We start from the raw sequence: 24,115 nt of genomic DNA, 5'->3' as shown, positions 1-24,115 counted from the left end.
ATAGTTATTGGAGGATTCTATCCATCCAATTGGTGGCCAACAAATGTACGGTTAAGAAAAATGGTCAGCATCACAAATTTAATAGCTGATAAAATATGCATATGTTACTTGGGTAACATGAACTATGGCTAGTCTTACCATGCAACCGCATTATCTCTACCATACATAATGTAAAATGATGGACCACAGGTGTAGCAAAGAAAATACATTCTCACGTTTATCTTCATTTGCATTACTATTTTAGTTTTGACTTTGGAGATTGTAAAAATACAAACCCATATATGTTTCTTTACAAGGCCCCTTACAGCTGTTGGATTAAGGAATCTTCTAGTTGCTCTAGATTGCAATATTTGACAACAGTATGATAACTTATGCACAAACTTTATTATGTAATTGCCAACAAAAAGAAAAAAAAAAAGAAAAAAAAGAAAAGAAAAAAAAGAAAAAAAAAGAAGGAAAGCTTAAGAAAAAATAAAAGACCAATTGCTAATTAACCTTTTAAAGCGTGGAAAATGAATTAATAGCTAACCTGGAGCGATGTATCCACAAGTGCCTGTAAGCGTAGTCCAATTGGACGAATCAGGTACCAATAATCTTGCAGTGCCGAAGTCAGAGACACAGGCCTCAAGTTCTGAATTCAGCAAAACATTGTTGCTTGATAGGTCTCGATGGACAATTGGCTGGGTGCAATCATGGTGCATGTAAGATAATGCATGGGCCACACCTTTAATAACCTTCACCCTTAGAGTCCAGTCCAACTCTGCAGCTCCTCCGTCGTTACTTAGAATACTAGCTAAGCTTCCCCTTTCCATGTACTCATAGACTAGAAATGAGAATTGAGCATGGTAACAAAAACCATAAAGTTTCACGATATTGCGATGGCGGATTTCTGTTAATACTCGAATCTCATTTCTAAAATTTCCTTGATCAGATTGATCGCCACCTTCGAGTGGGTGAAGTTTCTTCACAGCTACTACTTGGCCTGATGGTAGATTTGCTTTGTAAACTTTTCCATACCCTCCAATTCCAATGCAGTATTTGTCGTCGAAACCCTCTGTCGCTTCCACGATCTGTTCAAATGCATCAATCCCATCATAATTCCATATTGAAAATGGATTTTTGCTGCTCCTTTCAAGAACCTTCTCTTTATTTCTTCGTCTTCGGTAATAAATGGAAGAAACGCCGACGACCATAAATAAAAGAAACAAAGCTGCCAAGAGAGGAAGAACAATGAAAATGACGACTTGGTGGCCTTTTCTTGCATCACCATGCCTTATTGAAGGGGCGTTGCAGGGTCTCAAACCTTGCATTTCACCACATAAACCTTTGTTTTTTATGAATGCTATTACAGGAGCCTTCTGAAAGCTTCTACTGTTGGGAAGAGGACCTTCCAAAGCATTGTATGAAAAATCAATAGATTGCAAGCTGAACAATGCTTCAAAAGAAGGTGGAATGGAGCCCGACAACATGTTGTGGGAGAGGTTTAACTTTTCCAGCACATGCAATTTCCCAAGTTGTGGTGATATCTCTCCATTGAGCGAGTTATGACTGAGATCTAGTAAATCCTGTAAGTATACCAGGTTACCAATTTGAAATGGAATGCTTCCATTCAAATCATTTTCGCTCAATTTCATATATCGGAGTTTGGAGCAATCCCCTAATTGAGGTGGTATTGGACCACTTAGACGATTCATTGACAAGTCAAGAACCTCCAAATTGGAGAGTTTTCCAATCTCTTTTGGTACCTGACCTGAAAGTTGGTTATCATTTAAACTCAAGTTGAACAAAGAAGTTAGCCTCTCAAATTCCTTCGGAACCTCTCCTTCTAGATGGTTTGAAGAAAGGCCAAGTACTCGTAGCTGCTTCAACTGCCCAATCTCGGGAGGAATTCTACCAGTGATCCTGTTCCCAGATAACTGTAGCCTTGTCAAATTTCGGCATTCTCCCCAGTTCGGTGAGAGTTCACCAAACAACCTGTTGTTGCTGACATCCATGAAATAGAGATGTGGGTACACACCAAAGACTTCTGATACATTTGCAATGAGCTGGTTTCTCTCTAGTCGAACTCTAGTTAACCTGGTGCAATTTCTAAAGCTTTTTGGGATCTCACCATTTAAATGGTTGTCAAATGCAGTGAAGCGTTCAAGCTTGGTAAAGTTTCCTAAAGAGGAAGGGATAGAACCTGTTAGAAGGTTATTAGCAAGTGCAAGCCCATTGAGATTTACCAAATTCCCAATTTCTAGAGGAATTGAACCAGAAATTTGATTTCTTTGGAGTTGGAGTTCCATCAGTTTTGTCAAGTTCCCTAAAGTGGAAGGAATAGAACCTGTTAGAAGGTTGTCTGACAGTTCAAGATCGTTCAGATTCATTAAATTCCCAACTTCTGGTGGAATTGAACCAGAAATTTGATTGCTGTGGAGGTACAAAAGTGTAAGGTTTCTCAAATTACCTAAAGCAGGAGGGATTGGACCTGTCAGACTGTTGTTCGACAAGTCCAACTTAACCAAATTCTTGAGATTTCCTAATTGTGCAGGAATTGAACCAGAAATTTGATTGCTGTGGAGGTACCAAACTGTAAGGTTTGTCAAATTACCTAAAGCAGGAGGGATTGGACCTGTCAGATTGTTATTCTGCAGTGACAACTTGACCAAATTCTTGAGATTTCCTAATTGTGCAGGAATTGAACCAGAAATTTGATTGCTGTAGAGGTAAAAAACTGTAAGGTTTGTCAAATTACCTAAAGCAGGAGGGATTGGACCTGTCAGATTGTTATTCTGCAGTGACAACTTGACCAAATTCTTGAGATTTCCTAAGTGTGCTGGAATTGAACCAGAAATTTGATTGCTGTCGAGGTACCAAACTGTAAGGTTTGTCAAATTACCTAAAGCGGGAGGGATTGGACCTGTCAGATTGTTATTCTGCAGTGACAACTTGACCAAATTCTTGAGATTTCCTAATTGTGCAGGAATTGAACAAGAAATTTGATTGCTGTAGAGGTACAAAATTGTAAGGTTTCTCAAATTACCTAAAGCAGGAGGGATTGGACCAGTCAAATTGTTTTGGAACAATGTCATCACAACCAGATCTTGTAGATTCCCAATCTGTGGAGGAATGAAGCCAGAGATTCGATTTTGATCAAGGTACAAGATGGTGAGTTTTGTCAAGTTCCCTAACGTTGAAGGAATGGAACCATCCAGATGGTTTATGGACAAGTCTAGCATATTCAGATTCATAAGATTTCCCATCTGCAGAGGAATGGAGCCAGAAATATGATTTGCAGAGAGATTCAGGTATGTAAGCTTTGTCAGGTTTCCTAATGTGAAAGGGAGGGAACCAGTTAGAAGGTTAGGGGCCAGGTCCAGCTCATTGAGATTTATCAAATTCCCTAATTGTGCAGGAATTGAACCAGAAATTTGATTTTCAAATAGGTAGAGGATTGTCAGCCTGGTCAAGTCACCTAAAGATGGAGGAATAGGCCCACTAAGATGATTTCTGCATAAATTTAACCTAGTAAGACTCTGCAGATTCCCTATTTCTAGAGGTATTGAACCACTGATTTTATTTCCCCAAAGTCGTAGGATCTGGAGATGTTTACACAGGCCGATTTGAGATGGAATTTTCCCAGTGAGTTGATTGTTCTGGAACTGAAGGGAGATGAGTTTGGTCCAGTTGGTGAAGAAACTTGGAGCTAGTTCGCCTCTTATTTCATTAGATGAGATGTCGAGCTCTGAAAGGTGAGAAAGGTTAGCCATTGAAAGAGGTAGAACTCCAGAGAGATTATTCATTGAGATATCGAGGGAGACAAGTCTGGAAAGAGTGCCAATATCAGCTGGGATGGTTCCAGTGAGTGTGTTGTCACTGAGATTGAGACGGAGGAGGTTTGGAAATGACGAGAAGCTCAAGTTATGAAGCTTACCTTGTAAGCCTGCACTCGGTAAGCTTATCTCAATTACATTTCCAAGGCCGTTGCAGGAGATCCCATACCATTTGCATGGAAAGATTGTGTTGGCACTAGAATTAGCAGATGGAAGTGACCATGAATGGAGAGCTTGTGGTGAGAAGATGCTGGCTTTCCATTCCAAGAGAGCCTCTGCTTCTCCGAGTGTGGATGCTGGTGCTGTTGTGAAGGCATTGGAAGAAAGAAATTCTAATAATAAAAGAAGAAAAGCAAGAGAGAGAGATTTCTGTACGGCCATGGCTGTTGTTGCTTATGGTCTGTTACTAACTTACGATGGATGGGTATTTATAGAAGGAGGTTGATGCTACTCTGGACAAGAACAGCTTGTCTTACCCTTACGAAAAAGGAAAAGAAAGATAAAAAGAAAAAAGAGAAAAGAGTTGATTGATACAGGCGCTGAAAAATATGAATTCCAGTAGAAATGCGTGCGCACACGATCTAAACGCTCCAATTTGTGGACCCTAACTTAGATAAGGAATAATGGCTGAAATTAGATCCGTTGGACCTAGGGTTGTCAATGGGCCGGATTAGGTCCAGGCTGAGATCTGACCATGCCTGGCCTGTAATTATGAACCGAAGCCCAAATCTAGCTTGGCGGGCTGAAATAGTCTAGCTCGAGTCCGGCCCAGGACAATTACATAAAGCTCGTCCTGCCCGGAATATCTCTGCAGATAAATGATATTTTGGTGTGCTATTTTGGTGTGCCATGTGTGAGAAAGAAGGAGAGAATGAAAGAAAAGGGAGAAAAGTAGGTTTAGAAAAAAAAAAATTGGGCCGGGCCAGCTTTATGGGATTTGGAGTAGTGTGATTTACAATTGGACTCTTTATTTACGCCCGACCTGAAAACACTACCTCAAACCTGACCCAAATGGGCCAAGCCCAAAGGCCCATCAGATTTATGTAGCCCATTGACCGCCCTAGTTGGACCTATCTCACCTCTGTGTGGATAAGTATTGCATGCTAAGGACGCGGATTGGCTACTGAAGCTGCTACTGGCTACTCGTGGGTGCTCTCTTGGTCCCACCACAATGTATGTGTTTCATCCATGCTGTCTTTTTCTTTCTTTTTTTTATCAGATCATTGTATTGTAGGAGCCTACAAATGAGTAGATCCAAATCTTAAGTTGACCACATCACAGGAAATAGGGTTGATTGAATCGGAAAATTTTTGGATCCAGTTGGTATTTGGTTTTTTTGTTTTTTTTCCGTTCCTCCAGATCTGTATGACCTAACCAATAAGTTGGATGTCAAATCAACAATACAGTAGGCTTTAGAAAGTTTTTAATGGTGGATATTCAATCACTACTGTTTCCAGTGATGTGGTCCACCTGAAATTTAGATCTGTCTCATTTTTTGAAATCAAGTTCTAAAATAATCTTGGAAAAATGGACGAACGACATGGATAAAACACATACATCATAGTGGGGCCTCAAAGCACCGACCAGCTTCATGCTAAAAGCCTTTAGTGCTACCCGGGGAGCAGGGTGTTACCCTTAACGTGGGGCTAATATTGATATTTTTCGTATATCCACACCATCCATCTGTTTCTCCATACCATTTTAGGATGGGATTACAAAAATTACCAATATCCAAATCTCAGGTGGACCACTCATAGGAAACAGCAGTGATTGAGTGCCTCACCATTAAAATTACCAAAGGGCCCATCGAAAGGTTTTCATACTGTTTATTTGAAGTTTAACATGTTAATAATGTCCGGAAGATCTGGATGAAGGGAAAATATAGAGGTCAGCTTGATCCAAAATTTTTGTGGACCACAACAAGCTTTTAATGGCCGTTCATCACTATTTCTAGTGATACAGTCCACCTGAGATTTGGATCTTATTAAGGTTTAGGATCGGGTCCTAAAATGAGATGGAAAACAAATGGACAGCATGGATATACAACAAATACATCAAGGTGAGACCCACACCATTGAACCATGGATCCTATCGCTTGAAAGCCGAAACAAGGTGAGACCCACACCTACACGTCGGTGCTCTCTTGGCCCCACCATGATGCATGTGTTTCATCCATGCTGTCTTTATTTTTTGGAAGGTTAAGAAAATCAACTCCAGTGGCTTAGAGTCAAGTCTCCATTTTGTTAGGTTTTGCAAATTTTCAAGTAGTGGGGCCATCAATGAATGTATTTGGTCTAGATTTTAATCTGGTTTGTATGGGCTTGTCAATCCTGGTCTATTAGAAAGTTTTATTTTGCATGGCCTACATTGAAAGAGACCATTGAATTAGAGCTGGCAATGTTCTTTGACTCTGTCAGCCCATGAGCCAGACGGCCAGTATTCGGCCTCAGGTCATGCATACTGTGTTGTGCTTCTTTTTTAGCCTGAAACTACTAAGTAGGTTAGGAGATATGGCGTGCAATGACACGGAGAGAGGAAGGAAGAGAGAAATTAGGACTGCAATGGCATGAATTGCATAGGCACATGGAAGGGATGACATGTGCTAGCTAACTAATCCCTCTGGGACAAACATGCATCAGATCCACACAATAGGAAAATCCAAGATTTACATCAGCCGCGCCATAGGGAAGAGGGTTTTTCACTACATGGAACAGTGTAAAATCATTCCTAAAAATTTTAAATTCACATGGTTTGGCCAACATGACTATCAGAATTCCTTAATTCTTGGACAATCAATTATTAATCTTGTTGTGGAATGTCAGGTGAGTGGATTGGATGGTGGATGCACACCAAAGTGGACACCACATTTAATGGGTGGCATTGAACGAATATAACCATCTAAATCTAAGCCCTGCAAGTTGCAGATAACATTGAAATACAGCCAATGATTTAATGAGAACGGGTCTGGGAATCAGATCATAATTGAGATTGTAAAAGTGGATAACGTGCACATTTCAGCTACACACATACATATAGACTGCATGTGCCATGATCTAGACTTCCATTCTGGGCTTATAGTCCATCCGCATGCAGTTTGTAACAAGATTTCCACGATCCTACATTTATGACACACATATGAGGTCTATGATCACTAACATGGATGATATCAGCTGTCTATCAATAAAGACGAGTGGGGAATGCGAATGCTATCTTATGCTAGCAAGCTGACACGGTAGAGCTAGTGACATGGGAATACAGTAGATTCATCTCTCCACAGTACATGCTGTTAGATGAAGAATCAATCAGAACTGTCTATCTAATTTTCTGTGCTCTTTATGGTTCAAAACACATACCCATCCCCTGATCTTAGACATCCGATCCAAGGGATTGTTTCAAACAAAGATAGTTAACACTCTCTGCATCCAGTTGAAGAAAAGTGATGCACATGATTTTCTAAATCTAAATCTGTGGGATTTCTGATACATAGGGCAAAAACCACATATTGTAATCTTGGTTTCAAGAGACAACTCTGGTTTTAAGAGTAATTTCTCTATGCATGTGAGACCCTCGTCAACGTTTGGAATAGATTTTTCATCAATTTTCAGGCTGGGTGGACGCGTTCCCAATGAACTCGAGGCTTGAATGGGTCTGACCACCAATTGAAAAAGTAACGTAGCTTTGTTGCAACCCCTTATCCAAGGATGTGAGTGGGACCTGACCATGGGGCACGCTTTAATGTTTGTATTGTATATCTATGCTGTGTATTTGTTTTGCCGGCTCATTTTAGGGAATGGAAAAAAAATCCAAACAATTGCTAATCTTAGGTTGACTGCACTACAAGAAATAATAGTTAATGACGATTAAAATTTTTCTGTGAGCTATCTAGCTGATATTTGTATTTTTCCTTCAGGTGGTCCATGTGACCTCATCAACAACAGATTGGATGACAAATAAACATCGCCGTAGACAGTAGGAAGTTTTCCATTGTGGCCGTTCAATGACCATTGTTTCCAGTAGTGTGTTGCACCTGAGATTTGTATCTGCTTCATTTTTGGGACAATGACTGTAGAAAAACGGCTGGAGGGCGTCGAGGTGGGCCATGGTCAGGTTCCACCGACGTCACTGGATCCTTGGTCGCAGCTACTTATCCTTGATTCAGGTGCTGGAAACGTAACCTTTCTGGTTAATCGAGTGGCATTTTGTATAGTTTTTTATTTTATTAAAGTGCTGCGCTGACATCAGCACAAATGGCGTGGACCAATTAAATTTCAGAACACGGGAAGGCACTGTTAGCTAGAAACAGAGGATCCACAATCATTCTCGTTGGGTCTGCCGTGCATCGCGTGACCATTTACTAATATTTCCACCTTTCCATTCCACCGCAAAAAGGGGGCCATTAGACCCTCTGTGAAACGCGTTGCGTTCCCCTTTCCATTGCATTACCTAAAGCTAGACAATTAAGAACGCGGATTCCGAACTGAGTGACTCGGTACACTATTGGATAGTGATACTGAGCAAACTACGTAGGGAGCACCGATGCGTGTCTTATTCTTGCTCCCGTGGTAGACTATCAGGAGTTTCAACACCCGGTGGGTTCGAGTATCCATAGGTGGTGAAATAGCACTAAGGCGTGAGTGTGTGGGGGTATGTGTGCGTGTGAAAAAAAAATTAAAAAAATGTAGGGAGCACCTATGCGTCTCTTATTCAGGCCATCCATCGGTTTTACCCGTGCATTTTAAGGCATGAATTCAAAATCCAAGCATATCCAAATGTCAAGATATCAGTGCATTTTAGGACATGAGTCCAAAATTGAAGCATTTCCAAATCTCAAATCTCAAATGGGCCACACCACGTGAAATAGTGGGGATAATGACACCCACCATTGAAACGTTACGAAGTACCACGGTGATGTTTTTTTGTCATCCAACCTGTTCATAAGATCACATAAACATAGACGAAGAAAAATCACAAATATCATTTGATCCAAACTTTCTTAGCTCCCAAGATTTTTCAATGGTATGCATTCAATTCCCACTGTTTCCTGGGGGTCTGGCCCACTTGATCCTTGGATATGTTTCTATTTTGGGCTCATTCCCTAAAACGAGCCAAAAAAAAATAGACGGAAGGTGTGGATAAAACACATACATCATTGTTGGGCTCACAGAGCATCCGCTTGACATGCTGTGTATCACAAAGATATACATCCACTTTTCATTCCACTGCGGAAAGCAGAAGCCACGTTGTGTTTTCTAGTGAGTGGTGAATTAACAGAAGAGCGTGTTTGGTATGTCGTGCATCAGAATTTTTGTGAAAGTTACAGTCATTTTCGTCTTTCCATTCCACTACAGACGAAGTCACATGATCAACAGAAACAATTCTGAAACACGTTGTGTTGTTTTATTTATAAAGGTAGTCATAACAAATAATTAATATGGCCTGACTTGTGTCGGGAGCGGATTAGCTGTTACCCGGGTAACACATTAGTGGGTGTTACCCTAACCGTGTGGGCCCACCTTAATGCATTTGTTGTATATTCACGCGGTTCATCTGTTTTTCCATCTCATTTTACGACTGTGTGGATATAGAACACATCATCAAAGTGGGGTACTACGGTAAGGTAACACCTAATCCTCTCCCCTTTGTGTCATTCAGTTACAGGTAGCTGCAGTTCCGCACCTCCCTCTACATTTCAGCTCATACATTGCAACGTGTCAACCTCGTGTGAAATCTAAGCCGCTCATCATATGGATCCATCATTCATTTGCTCTAACTTGAAAGCGAGGATTGTCTGCTCCCCAGGTGGGCCGTTCGTGTAAAAAGCAAATGGATAAGTAAGAGGAACTTACTGATGGTCCACATTCAGCAGACATGTGCAGCACATTTGTTCCATTGGTCGTAGAAATGCTTGACTTGATATCCCCAAATGAAGGCAAGCAGACCGAGACAATCAATTCTTCCACATCTTTTATCTGTTATGACCTTGAATTCACACGGCCTGATGGCTTTTGAATACACCGGAGTCAAGAAAATTCAAAAATACTTTATTAAAAAATTTCTCTCTCAAATGAAATTAAAAAAAAAAAAAAAAAAAAAAAAAAAAAAAAATCTCTCTCAAATGAAATTAACATCCTTTAAATAATAAGACAAAACGTCCTAATGCAAATTAACTAAAACATTTTTAAAATAATAAAACTTACTAAAAATAGAAAATTCTAACCTAATTATGCAACATAATTCCTGACATGATAAGAAGCAAACGTTAAGAAGACACCAAATATTTCTTGTGTCTTTGTGATTTTTTAAGATAATATCCTAACGTAGGCTGGCACACGACAGGCCCCACAAAGCTTAAGGTGACAGGGACTCCTACAGGCAAGTCATCTATATTTTGGAGTCAGGTCTTCTTATTTATCTTTTATTTATTGGGAGCATCCATATTCAAAAGAGTGGGCCACCTGTCTAAGATGAGTTATGGCGTAGATTTTAATTTTCGACTCAAGTCTCCTTTTTGGCAAGGAGCATCAATATTGTGAGTGGACCTTTAATGGATGGGTTTAGGCACAGATTTTACTTTTAGAGTCAAGTCTACTTTTTTGTTAGGTCTTGCGGATTCCAAATGAGTGAAGCTTGGCACTGGGTATGGGTCTAGATTTTTTACAGTCTTAAGTTTTATATTTGCACTGCCCAGGATGAAGTGGATAAATAAATAGGTATGGCAATGGGCTTGTGCCGCTGGTCAGCCCATGGGCCAGCTGGCCGGGCCTGCATTTAACATGGGCTAAGGTATATTTATTGGTCTGTTCTTCGGTTTAAGCCCATAAACAAGTCGTGTTAAAGTAAATGAGTCAAGCCTGAAGTAAGAGCCCATTAAGTAAATGGGTCAAAGGAGTGGTGCTCAGGTTTAATAATTTATTGATGGGGTGGGATCATGTGGTAAAATGCTAAAGCTTAATTAGTAAATGGGTGAGGATCGAGTCATGGTTCCATAGGTTTGGTCTGTTTTGTAGCTGGGCCATTGACACTGAACTAGTCCCACCCTTTGAATAAAAGAAACTGAGAAACATCAGTAGAAAAATGTAGGATCCTATAAGTATGGATTGATTCCATGTGCGAGGTGCTCAAATTAGCATTCCTATAAGTAAAACAGATGAGAGTGAAGTCATGAACTGACAATAAAATGAGCTTTGATGGAAAGGCAAAGAAAGAACATTGTTTCTCCCTTGAGTTTTGGGTAAACTTCCAAAGCAGAGACTTGACTGGATCCCTCAATAATTTCAAGAATTCTAGGCTCACTTAGATAGCTTGTTATGTACCTAAACATAAATTTTTAAAATGATGCATTATGCTTAACCGTTTGGAACACACATTACGATTAAAATCATAAGGTATTAATATGCATGCATCATGACTTCTTTTCATAATTTTTAAAAACCTGAAGTAGAATTCTGAGCTTTAAGTTATTTTCATACTCGCTTCCTCTCTTTCACATCTCTCTCACCCTCTCCCTAGTGGAACTCACACCAGGTTTAGTCCAAACGAGTGATAGGATCTCTCCTGTTGTAATCAATATGTACTGCTCCTTTTTCCTATCCAGGATCGGATGGACAATCAACTTTAGTAACTTTTAAAGTCAAGTCTCGTTTCTTTTGTTGGGTTTTGCAAATTTCCAAGGAATGGGGCCCGAGAATGGATGGATTAAGTCTAGATTTTAATTGATTTGTTTGGGCTTGCCTGGTCTATTACAAGGTTTTATTTTGCACAACCCAAACTCAAGGGGACCATTAAATTAGAGCTGGCAGTGGTCATTGACTCTAGTCAATCCATGGGCCAGATGGCCAGTAGTTATTCTCAAGTCAAGCTTATTGACTTGTGCTTCATTTTTAGCCTTAAACTGTAAGTAAACTAAGAAATGTGCGTGCAACAACATGGAGAGAAGAAGGAAGAGAGAAATCAGGATTACAATAGCCTGAATTGCATAGGCACATGGAGAGGATGGCTTGCACTAGTTAAATAATTAATCACTATGTGTGGACAAACACGCATCATATCCACCCGGTCCATCAGTTGGGCCATCACATTTTCACCATGTATTCTAGAAATTCGGAGAAATTTAAGACTTACATTAGCCGCACTATAGGGAAAGGTGTAAAATCATTACTAAAAGCTTTAAATTCACATGGTTTAGCCAACATGAGCATTAGAATGTTCTTATTTTGGGAGAATCAATTAATCCTGGGGTGGAATGTGAGATGAGTGGATTAGATGGGTATACACACACCACGGAGGACCCCATATGTAACTTGCAGCAGTTTAATGATGAGACTTTTCGTCTCAACTTTTTCCCCGTAGTATGAACCACTTGAGTGTTGAATCAAGAGTGGCACAATTGATGGGGTGGATATCATCCACATGAAGTCCTTCCATCTTCTTCAAACAAAAATCTTGATGTCCACACAAATTCATAGGCTGCATTTTAGAAATCAGAGAGAGAGACTCGGGTAGAAAGACTTTCGCGGGTAGAAGATAAGGTATTAGTTAGCTTCTGCTGGTGAAATCTGAGCTGTCATTCAGTTAGCGGCTATATTTTTAAGTTTCTAAGATACCCCTACCTTTAATTAAAAAGTTATATCCTTTGTACATTGAAATCCCTGAAACTAATTATAAGAGCAGAAATGTCCAAATGCTTATAATGTCATATATAATATAGATGGGCCAACCTATGGCTTCTCAACTATCCACCTAAAACCACTTCTAGGAATGGTTCAGTCCTAAAAAGAAAAAGTCACTAACAAGCCACTTCAGTAAAAAAATCAAAGTGTGGCAGTTGGGCGTAATACTCTGTTTATGAGTGGGAAACACACTTAAGTTCTAAGGCTAATTAGTAAATAGGTGAGGATTGGGTCATGGGTCATGAGCTACAACATGGGTAAGAGTTTGAATTGTTGGCCTGTTTGGTAGATAAGTCAGACCCAGGCCAACTTAACCAGAAACAAATCCCACCCTCTTCCACAGTTGAATGTGTGTTTTTTTTTTTTTCATTTCATTATAGAGGTGATCAAGAATGCAAGGTTGCAACACTGAGCTTAAGGTTCAAACCAGTGATATAGGACGGGACCCACCCATTATCACAGTTGGGCCATATAATACATGCTTTTAGGCTAGAGCCGACTAAATTGTCTCACGTTTTCTCGTTCTAAAGCCGTACCATTCAACCTGGATGGTTTTGAGTGACCTGCCCTTGTAAAATAATAACTTGGACCAGACCCGGCAAGTAAAAGCAAACCAATTCAACATATGGGCCCACAACCCATCCTGTGCTCACTCGGGATGTGTGGTACAGTCTGCCACTGGAAAAGCTCTGTAAGCCCACCATGATGTATGTGTTTTTTGCACACCATCTATCTATTTTGCCAGCTGGTTTTAGGGTATGGGCCTAAAAATAAGGTAGATCCAAAACTCAGGTGAACCAGACCACATATAACAATTGTGATTGAACGGCCGCCATTAAAAACTTCCTAAGGCCCACAGTAATATTTATTTGCCATCCAACCTTTTGATTAGAGGTCACACATCCAAGTGGTGGGTGTATCTGTGACTGCGCTCGATCTCATTCTTATTCCTTGCAATCTGCCTTGGAAGTTGGGGGGCAGTTCCTCTACGAGTCCTTGTCCCAAGAGCTTATTCTAGAAAAGTTGCACGTGAGGCCAACTGCCATATGTATATGGCATTCAGCCTGTCCATCGGGCGTCCCTTTGGACACCTTAAAAATCGGGGCCAGCACAGAGAACATCCCACGCCTGCTTATCATAAACCCCTCAAACCCAAATCTGAAACAAAAGGCTACAACCACCGAATTGGATCAGACTCAACCTAGTTCACTTGGACCTAGACAAGCCATTAATCCAGCTTGGGCTCAAGTCATATTGGCCTGATCCATTCTGCCTAGCCTGGGCTTAGCAAGTGTTTTATCCTATAAATATACATTCCCATGCCATCGCAGGTTAGGCAATGCATGCATCTTGCACCTAAATAGCTGGTTTTCATTTTTACAATGTCTATATCACCATGCATGTGAGACCCTCCTCTCAAGAAATGCATTAGGAACATTCGGCATCAATTTTCAGGATGGGTCAGACCGATCCTAGTAAAATTGGGATTGTGCTGCTAGGCTCATGTCAGGGTCAGGCTTTGTGCCCGGTCCAAATTTGACTTATTGACACCCCAAATCACAACACGTGTGCAAGATCCAATCATCAGGTAGAGCTAGCAGCAAGGAATAATCCAACCCATTAATCAGGTGGGCATACATTCAATATCATAAAGCATCCAAATGCACCATTGAATTACTTACCATCCAAATCATTTTTCACACTAGAACAGATCACTACAACTTTTGGTGACATGCCATCTTTTCAATTAGCATGACACTTATATGGGGCATCCGTCACTGATGCTGCTACTGGCTACTGGTTCGGTGCTCTGTGGGCCCCACCATGATGTATGTGTTTCATCCATGCCGTCCATTCATTTTATTTTTTTATTTTTTCAGATCATTTTATGGTATGAGCCTACAAATGAGGTAGATCCAAATATTAAGTTGACCGCTTCACAGTAAACAGTGTTCATTGAATGCCCACCATTAAAAACTTCTTGAGCCACAAAAGTTTTGGATCCAGCTGATATTTGTTTTTTCCATTCATCCAGATCTGTATGACCTAATCAATAGGGTGGATGTCAAATAAACAATACAGTGGGCCTTAGAAGGTTTTTAATGGTGGACATTAAATCACTACTGTTTTCCTGTAATATGGTCCACCTGAGATTTAGATCTGCCTAATTTTTTGAATCAAACTGTAAAATAATTTTGAAAAAATGGATAAACGGTATGGATAAAACACATACATCATGATGGGGCCTCAGAGCACCCACAAGTTGCCAACTGGCTACAAGCAGCATACCCTGCCAACAGTGATGATTTTTTATATATCCACACCATCCATCTATTTGTTCATACCATTTTAGGATGGGATTACAAAAATTATCAAGATCCAAATCTCAGGTGAACCACTCAAAAACAGCGGTGATTGAGTGCCTCACCGTTAAAATTACCAAAGGCACATCGTAAGGTTTTCATAATGTTTATTTGAAATCTAACTTGTTAATAATGTCATGAAGATCCGGATGAAGGGAAGTACAGAGATCAGCTTGATCCAAACCCTTTTTGGCCCACAAAAAGCTTTTTGTGATCATTCATCACTATTTCTAATGATATGGTCCGCCTGAGATTTGGATCTCGGGTCCTAAAATGAGATGAAAAAACAGATGAATGACATGAATATACAAAAAATCTATCAAGGTGGGACCCACATGGTTGATCCATGGATCGTTTGGCTTGAAAGACAAAACCTTTAATTGAGTCCTGAGGGGCTGCTGTTCCTGATGGAGGGGGATTCTGCTGGGTCTGGTTGTTGTGAGTGCTTCAGTAGCCTCTCTGTTGTCTGTTTAATGTTTCGCGGCCAAGTTTTGTCGAAAGCTTTTTTAGCCTATTCAGCACTTGGAAGATTGCATCCATATTTTAGGTGATACTTTCTTTTTTGTATTTTGTTCATGCTGCTCAGAGATCTACATGATAGGTGAGGCCCATTTTTTGGGGGGGCTCAACCAAATGGTTAAAAAAAACTGAAGGATCCAGATGATCAGATAGGGGCTTTGGCATGGCGGAAGGAAAAAAAAAAAAGGCCCCCCACTTATCACAGGATAATCATTGTGTGAGCTCCATGTATCTAAAATCATGCAAATATGATCATCTGAGGAGAACAGATGATTTTAACGATTGGACACTTTCTAATAACCATTCATTTCATTTCAATAGGTGTGGCCCACCTGATGATCAATAGGCCATGTTTTTAAGACATGGAAACTAGGTATTGTTAGTATAACATAAAGAGCAGCTCTAGTTTGGCACGAGTATGGCTTGTCTCCATGCGCGAGGTACTCAAATTAGAAAAAGTAAAACAATGCAAGCGAAGTCATGCAATGGCAATAAGATGAGCTTTGATGAAAGAGGTGAAAACAACTTTTGTTTCTCCCTTATAATTGTGTAAACTTCCAAAGCAGACTGGACTGGACCTCCCAATATCGCAGGACTTCTAAGGTACGTTTCGATAGCTCATAATGCAGTTAATTATAAATAATAAAAACAAAGTATTATGACATAATACATTGTCTTAATAAAAGGCATTTGGAACACTCATTAAGATAATATTCTAAAGGTATTACCTTATACATGCTTGATGACTTGTTTTCTTAATTTTTAGAAACCTAGAATTGTAAGCTTAAGTCATTTCATGCACTCTCTCCCTCTCCCACATTTCTCCCATCTCCCATCTGTCTCATCCTCTCCCCAGATGACCCCACACCATGTGCAGTCCAAACCAGTGATTGGATCTCCTCAATCGTAATCAATGCACCTCTCCCTTTTCCAATCCATGACTGGATGGTTATGACAATCAACTCCAGCGACTTAGAGTCAAGTCTCCATTTTGTTGGGTTTTGCAAATTTTCAAGTAGTAGGCCCATCAATGGATGTATTTGGTCTAGATTAATTTTAAGCTGGTTTGTTTGGGCTTATCAAGCCTAGTCTATTACAAGGTTTTATTTTGCATGGCCCACGTTGAAAGAGACCATTGAATTAGAGCTGGCAATATTCTTTGACTCTGTCAGCCCATGGGCAGGATGGCCAGTACTCGGCCTCAGGTCATGCATATTGTGTTTTGCTTTGTTTTTAGCCTGAAACTATTAAGTAGGTTAGAAGATGTGGCGTGCAATGACATGGAGAGAGAAAGGAAGAGAGAAATTGGGACTGCAATGGCCTGAATTGCATAGGCACATGGAAAGGATGACATGTGCCAGCTAACTAATCATTATGGGACAAACATGCATCAGATCCACACTATAAGGAAATCCAAGACTTACATCAGCCGCACCATAGGGAAGAGGGTTTTTCACCACAGGGAAGAGTGTTAAATCATTCCTGAAAATTTTAAATTTACGTGGTTTGGCCAACATGAGTATTAGAATGACCTGATTCTTGGAGAATCAATTAATCTTGGTGTGGAATGTCAGGCGAATGGATTGGATGGTGGATGCACACCAAAGTGAACACCACATGTAACGTGGACTATTTAAATGATGAGACTTCTTATCTCGGCCATTTTCCATGGTGTGTACTAAGTGTTGAATCAGCCTGATTTTTGGGCCCTGGTCCATATAAGAGTGGCACACTTGATTGACAGGGTGGATCTCATCCACATGAACTTGGTCCTCATTAAATAAAAGTAATGCATCGAATACATACGCAAGTCTTGGACTGCATTTTGGAATTCTACCAGAGAAGATTGGAGAGAGAGACTGGGGTGGAACTACTTACTCGGTGTAAAGAGTGAGCGGGGTAGAAATGACCAATTACTTCTTGTGTGTGTGTGTGTGTGGGCCAAGCTATGGCTTCTACCCATCTGTCGAAAACCACTTCCATGATTGGTTCAGTTCCCAAACCTTTAGAAAAAAATCATTAATGCATCACCTAAGTAAATGGATCAAAGAGCGGCTTAGACGTAATAATTTATTTATTGGTGGGACATGAGCTTAAATTCTAAGATTAATAAATAGTTGAGGATTGAGTCATGGAAGTTGATCGTGGTTATTCTGCAAGTCCTTTCCCACGAACTTAGTCTATAAAAGTTGCACATGGCATCAACTGTCATATGTGTATGGCATCCAACCTCTCCTACAGAGCCATTCCATTGGACACCCTAAAAATAATCCAATCAACTGTCAGGTGGGCCACCACTTAAATTTTGAGGCCTTTAGGTGGTTGAAATTGTTTTCCATAGTGTGGCAGCCTAATGGTCGGATAGGCCTGTTTTCAGGGGCAGTCCATTAGTCATGGTGATTTTCACTTAATACATGGGTTGGATGGCATTACGCAATATGTTTGACCCTGAAATGCAACAGTATACAAACATATCAATGGGTTTTTAAACAGAGGGGAATCATGATATAAGTTCATCTGTTGGGAATCTAGGGACCCATTTAATGGGTGGCATTGAACGAATATAACCATCTAAATCTAAGCCCTGCAAGCTGCAGATAACATTGAAATACAGCCAATGATTTAATGAGAACGGGCCTGGGAATCAGATCATAATTGAGATTGTAAAAGTGGATAACATGCACATTTCAGCTACACACATACATATAGACTGCATGTGCCATGATCTAGACTTCCATTCAGGGCTAATAGTCCATCCGCATGCAGTTTGTAACAAGATTTCCACGATCCCACATTTATGACACACATGATGTCTATGTTCACTAACATGGATGATATCAGCCGTCTATCAATAAAGATGAGTGGGGAATGCGAATGCTATCTTATGCTAGCAAGCTGACACGGTAGAGCTAGTGACATGGGAATACAGTAGATTCATCTCTCCACAGTACTTTTTCTTGAGGGCTGGTGGTACTGGTAACGGCTTAATCTGATTAGCAGACCCATAATTTTATCTACTCTACCTTTACTTCTTCCATACATTTAGTAATTTTGTTCCATCCAAAATAAGTTTACTTCTTGATGTTAAGAATAGAAAATAATAAACCATCAAGTTTGTTAGACATAGGGTTGGCAATCACTAGTGGGTGAGTCCCATGAGGTTAAGCCTCTTCCTCTTCCGTTAGAAGATGGATTTCAAATTCAAATTTGAATGAGGATTTAGATGAGGAGATAGGGATAAGACCGGATAATTTCTAGTCTCATCCAAACTCCCAATCCTTCTTATAATTAGGATGATGCTCTGTCGTGAAAATACATTAACAATTAAGAAGAGTAAAAAGAGAAAAAGTGACATATTGAAATGTGTCCTTTTAGCTTGTCCTTGGGATGACCTAAGCCATAAACCGTAATCCGGGGCCATCTATACCATAGAATCAGATGGGTGATTAGATCAATCTGCTCCAGTAGTGGTTAGGCGGACCGCTAGATTTGGACAGTTCATCTTTAACTTTGTGAAGGTTTCATTTCGTGTAGACCGTCAGATCTTGAGGGCTCACTCTTGCGCACATACTTTCAAAGTTGTCGTCTGACCACCCTAGGGGACAGGGTATCCCGTCTCCACTGGACATTGCATGTGGTGTGATGTGTATGTTAGGCAATTGTTACTGTGCCCCTATGATTGCTGTGTGGGCCATATGAAAGCTTTTGATTGTTCTCATCTCTATCGCAGGAAAATCTTTTTCAACTCAGTAGTCCAAATAATGGCAAATGTGGCTGTGCTACATTTAGAAGGCAAAAGATAAGATAAGGACTGCATGAGTACGCTCATCCTAGCATTTTTTTTTTTCGTTAACTAAGCCATGTGAGTAGAACTTCATGAGATGAGAAAGAGTATAGTTTTGTAGAATGCTCAATAACCTTAATTAGGGTGAGATGATGTATTATATATACTCAATAATTATAAAAGTGCTCTTAGGCTGATATATACTTTGTTGTGTATATGTCATATGTATATATACAAATATTCTTTTAAACTAATGATTGCTATGGTAGCATTGGTTTATCTTTGAATAAAAGAAACTGAGAAACATCCATAGAAAATGCAGGATCCTATAAGTATGTCTTGATTCCATGTGCGAGGTGCTCAAATTAGCATTAATTCTTATAAGTTAAACAGATTTCATTTTCATACTCTCTTCCTCTGTCTCACATCTCTCTCATCCTCTCCCCGGTGGTACCCACACCATGTTTAGTCCAAACGAGTGATAGGATCTCTCCTGTTGTAATCAATATGTACTGCTCCTTTTTCCTATCCAGGATCAGATGGACAACCAACTTTAGTAACTTTTAAAGTCAAGTCTCATTCTTTTGTTGCGTTTTGCAAATTTCCAAGGAATGGCGCCCGAGAATGGATAGATTAGGTCTAGATTTTAACTTATTTGTTTGGGCTTGCCTAGTCTATTACAATGTTTTATTTTGCACAACCCAAGCTCAAGGGGACCATTAAATTAGAGCTGGCAGTGGTCATTGACTCTGGTTAGTCCATTGGGCATAGTTATTCTCAAGTCACGCTTATTGATTTGTGCTTCATTTTTAGCCTTAAACTGTAAGTAAACTATGAGATGTGCGTGCAGCAACATGGAGAGAAGAAAGAGAGAAATCAGGACTACAATAGCCTGAATTGCATAGGCACATGGAGAGGATGGCTTGCACTGGCTAAATAATTAATCACTATGTGTAGACAAACATGCATCAGATCCACCTGGTCCATCAGTTAGGCCATAACATTTTTACCATGTTTTCTAGAAATTCGGAGAAATTTAAGACTTACATTACCCGCACTATAGGGAAGGGTGTAAAATCATTACTAAAAGCTTTAAATTCACATGGTTTGGCCAACATGAGCATTAGAATGTCCTTATTTTTGAAGAATCAATTAATCCTGGTGTGGAATGTGAGATGAGTGGATTAGATGGTATACATACACCATGGTGGACCCCACATATAACTTGTAGCAGTTTAATGATGAGACTTCTCATCTCAACTTTTTCCCCGTAGTTTTGGGCCAAATTTTACTGTTATAGAAAAGTCTCCATTTTGTTGGGTATTGTTGTATTCCAACAAGTGGGCCCCAAATTAGATACATTTTAGATTTTAGTGTTAGAATTAAGTCTATAATTTTGTTTGGAGCATCAACAATTCAAGGAATGGCCTCGGGACTAGATAGTTTTGGGCCAAATTTTACTGTTATAGAAAAGTCTCCATTTTGTTGGGTACTGTTGTATTCCAACAAGTGGGCCCCAAACTAAATACATTTTAGATTTTTGTGTCAAAATCAAGTCTATAATTTTGTTTGGAGCATCGACAATTCAAGGAGTGACCTCAGGACTTGATACTTTTGGCCCAGATTCTACTCTTAGAGAAAAATCTCCATTTTGTTTGGTATTGATGTATTCCAACAAGTGGGCCCCAAACTAAGATACATTTTAGATTTTAGTTTTAGAGTCAAGTCTTTAATTTTGTTTGGATCATCAACAATTCAAGAAGTGACCTTGGGACGGGATAGTTTTGGCTTATATTCTACTCTTAGAGAAAAGTCTCCATTTTGTTTGGTATTAATGTATTCCAACGAGTGGGCCCCAAACTAGATACATTTTAGATTTTAGTTTTAGAGTCAAGTCTATAATTTTGTTTGGAGCATCGACAATTCAAGGAGTGGCCCCGGGACTGAATAGTTTTGGGCCAAATTTTACTGTTATAGAAAAGTCTCCATTTTGTTGGGTACTGTTGTATTCCAACAAGTGGGCCCCAAACTAGATACATTTTAGATTTTAGTGTTAGAATTAAGTCTATAATTTTGTTTGGAGCATCGACAATTTAAGGAGTGGCCTCGGGACTGGATAGTTTTGGGCCAAATTTTACTATTATAGAAAAGTCTCCATTTTGTTGTGTACTGTTGTATTCCAACAAGTGGGCCCCAAACTAGATACATTTTAGATTTTAGTTTTAGAGTCAAGTCTATAATTTTGTTTGGAGCATCGACAATTCAAGGAGTGGCCCCGGGACTGGATAGTTTTGAGCCAAATTTTACTATTATAGAAAAGTCTCCATTTTGTTGGGTACTGTGTTATTCCAACAAGTGGGCCCCAAACTAGATACATTTTAAATTTTAGTTTTAGAGTCAAGTCTATAATTTTCTTTGGAGCATCGACGATTCAAGGAGTGGCCTCGAGACTGGATAGTCTTGGCCCATATTCTACTCTCAGAGTTAAGTCTCCAATTTGTTTGGTACTGTTGTATTCCAATGAGTGGGCCCCAAACTAGATACATTTTAGATGTTACTTTTAGAGTCTAGTCTATAATTTTGTTTGGAGCATCGACAATTCAAGAAGTAGCCTCGGGACAGGATAGTTTTGGCCCAAATTCTACTCTTAGAATTAAGTCTCCAATTTATTTGGTATCATTGTATTCCAATGAGTGGGCCCCAAAGTAGATACATTTTAGATATTACTTTTAGAGTGAAGTTTATAATTTTGTTTGGAGCATCAACAACTCAAGGAGTGACCTCAGAGTCGGGATTGGATATTTTTGGCCCAGATTCTACTCTCAGAGTTAAGTTTCCATTTTGTTTGGCACTGTTGTATTCGAATGAGTGGACCCCAAACTAGATATGTACGTTTTAGATTCTAGTTTTTTGAGTGAAGTCTCTAATTTTTCATGGAGCATCGACAATTCAATGAGTGGTCCTGGAACTGGATAGTTTTGGGCCAGATTCTACTCTTAGGGTTAAGTCTCCAAGGCTCCATTTTATTGAGTACTACTATATTTCAATGAGTGGGGCCCATGTATTTTTTGATTTATTTGTACTTTTCGGGAGAAAGTCTATTTGAAGTTTCATTTTGCATGGCCCGGGCTTTAGTGGAGCACTAAATTAGGAAAGGAAATGGGCCTGCAACTCAATTTGGTTAGCCCATGGGCCACCCGGTTGGGTCAGCTTCTAAGTCAAGCTCAAGTATACTAAGTAAGTTGTGGCTGATAAAGTAAATGAGTTCGGCTATGACTCTTGTTTCAAACTGTTTCTAAAATGCACCTAAGTATTAGCAAAAGGTTTCATTTCCCAAATCTCACAAATGTTACTAGTGAGCTTGAAATCAAAGCCCTTAAGGAAATGGATTGAAGGAGTGTTGCTTGAGCCAATTAATTTGTTGATGGGTGGGATCATGTGTTAAAATTGTAAACCCAATTAGTAAATGAATGACTTTTGGGTCAGGGGCCCATGGGTTGTGACTCGGGTTGGGGTTTGAATGGTATATCTGTTTTGTATTAGGCCAATGACCCCATACTAATCCCATACTCGCTGCCATTCTACCTTAAGAGTGGAGGCAGAGGAAATGTCTCAATATAACAATAGCATTATATCAAATATTAGTAGCCAACTTGCCATACCATTGGATATTTTGTAATGGTTTTTAATTCCTTTTTTTCCCCTACTTTTCTTGAAAGATGAATAAAAGATTGTTGAGGGTCCTTCGGCATGTGGAAATGGGACCCACATGTATAGCCTTAAGTAGTCTTTCCTCTAACCACCTGTGTGAGGGGTATTTTTATTTTCAGTATTATTATTATTATTTTAAAGCAAGTGAAAGGAGAGAAAAATAATATTTTTTTTCCTATCTAGAGAGACTTCTTGTTATATTTTGGTTTTCACTCTCAGTGATAAAGAGGAGAATAGTTGGTGGAGAAAGATGAGCAAGGTGTATTCTTTCTTCAAACTTCTTGTTGACTATAAGGTTGTGTAGGAATTTTGTACAATCCTTAGTTGGCGAGAAAATTGTTTCTTTTATTGTTTCTGGAAATTCAACTTTTAGGTAATTTATTTGGGCATCTAAGAGAGTTGTTCTCTTGATGATGGTACTTTTATTATCTAACATAGTGGCTTTGCACCGAACTGGGTCCTGTAATTTTTTCCTTCACATCGAAGGATTTTCTATGTATAAAATTTGTCTCTTGCACTTTACATATTCGATGATTTGCTGGCTTGTGCTGGAAGTGATTATCATCCATTAAATCTTATATGTTAGCCATCAAAAGTTAACAGAAAGAGGGCTAGACCTGGTGAAAGTTGTAGACCACGGCCCAGGGACAGACAGCTGATCCAAGATCGCGTCAAGGAACTACGAGAGATTGTGCCCAATGGGTCCAAGTGCAGCATCGATGCATTATTGGAGCGCACAATCAAGCACATGATCTTTCTACAAAGTGTTACTAGCCATGCCGACAAGTCAAAGAGATGTGCAGATTCAAAGCTTTGTGGCAACGGAAGTCATTTAGTACGGACCTGCAGTCAAGACCGTGGTGCAAGCTGGGCTCTAGAGGTGGGAAGCCAGTTCAAAGCTTCCCCTATAATAGTGGAAAATCTAAACATGAATGGGCAGATGCTAGTTGAGATGTTGTGCGAGGATTGCAGCCTTTTTCTTGAGATAGCTGAGGTAATTAGAGGCTTGGGTTTTACCATCTTAAAAGGTGTAACAGAATCCCGTGAGGAGAAGACATGGGCATGCTTTGTTGTTGAGGGAAGGGGAAATGATGGCTTGCAGAGGATGGATATATTGTGGTCACTCATGCAGTTGCAACAATCAAAGACGAGCATCTGATGGGGCTCCTGGTGGCTACAAGCATGTGCCCTCTATTAAATGCTCTGAGTCGGCTTATTAGTCCTGACCATAATCGGCATTTCAGGCTCATGCAT

At 39.8% G+C, this 24,115-nt stretch overlaps 2 protein-coding genes across 5 annotated transcripts in view; one reads left to right on the top strand and one right to left on the bottom strand.

Annotated features, from left to right (window-relative positions):
• LOC131240571 (probable leucine-rich repeat receptor-like protein kinase At1g35710) overlaps positions 1–4,226 on the bottom strand; it is a 121,562-nt gene extending 117,336 nt beyond the window's left edge. For all 4 annotated transcript variants that reach the window (XM_058238859.1, XM_058238858.1, XM_058238860.1 and 1 more), the window contains exon 1: positions 530–4,226. In XM_058238859.1, the coding sequence (XP_058094842.1) occupies positions 530–4,196 (3,667 nt within the window). In that variant the 5' untranslated portion in view covers positions 4,197–4,226. The remainder of the gene's footprint in view (positions 1–529) is intronic.
• A 3,648-nt stretch (positions 4,227–7,874) lies between these two features.
• Positions 7,875–24,115, top strand: LOC131239042 (transcription factor EMB1444-like). The gene is made up of 2 exons (XM_058236603.1): positions 7,875–7,985; positions 23,448–24,115. Exons 1-2 carry the CDS (start codon positions 7,875–7,877, stop codon positions 24,018–24,020), a joined length of 684 nt encoding a protein of 227 aa, XP_058092586.1. The 3' UTR covers positions 24,021–24,115.

This window comes from Magnolia sinica, chromosome 3 (assembly GCF_029962835.1).
Source record: "Magnolia sinica isolate HGM2019 chromosome 3, MsV1, whole genome shotgun sequence".
Taxonomy (NCBI): domain Eukaryota; kingdom Viridiplantae; phylum Streptophyta; class Magnoliopsida; order Magnoliales; family Magnoliaceae; genus Magnolia; species Magnolia sinica.
Note: the sequence above shows the minus strand (reverse complement) of the source record. Positions and strands in the feature narration are given on the sequence as shown.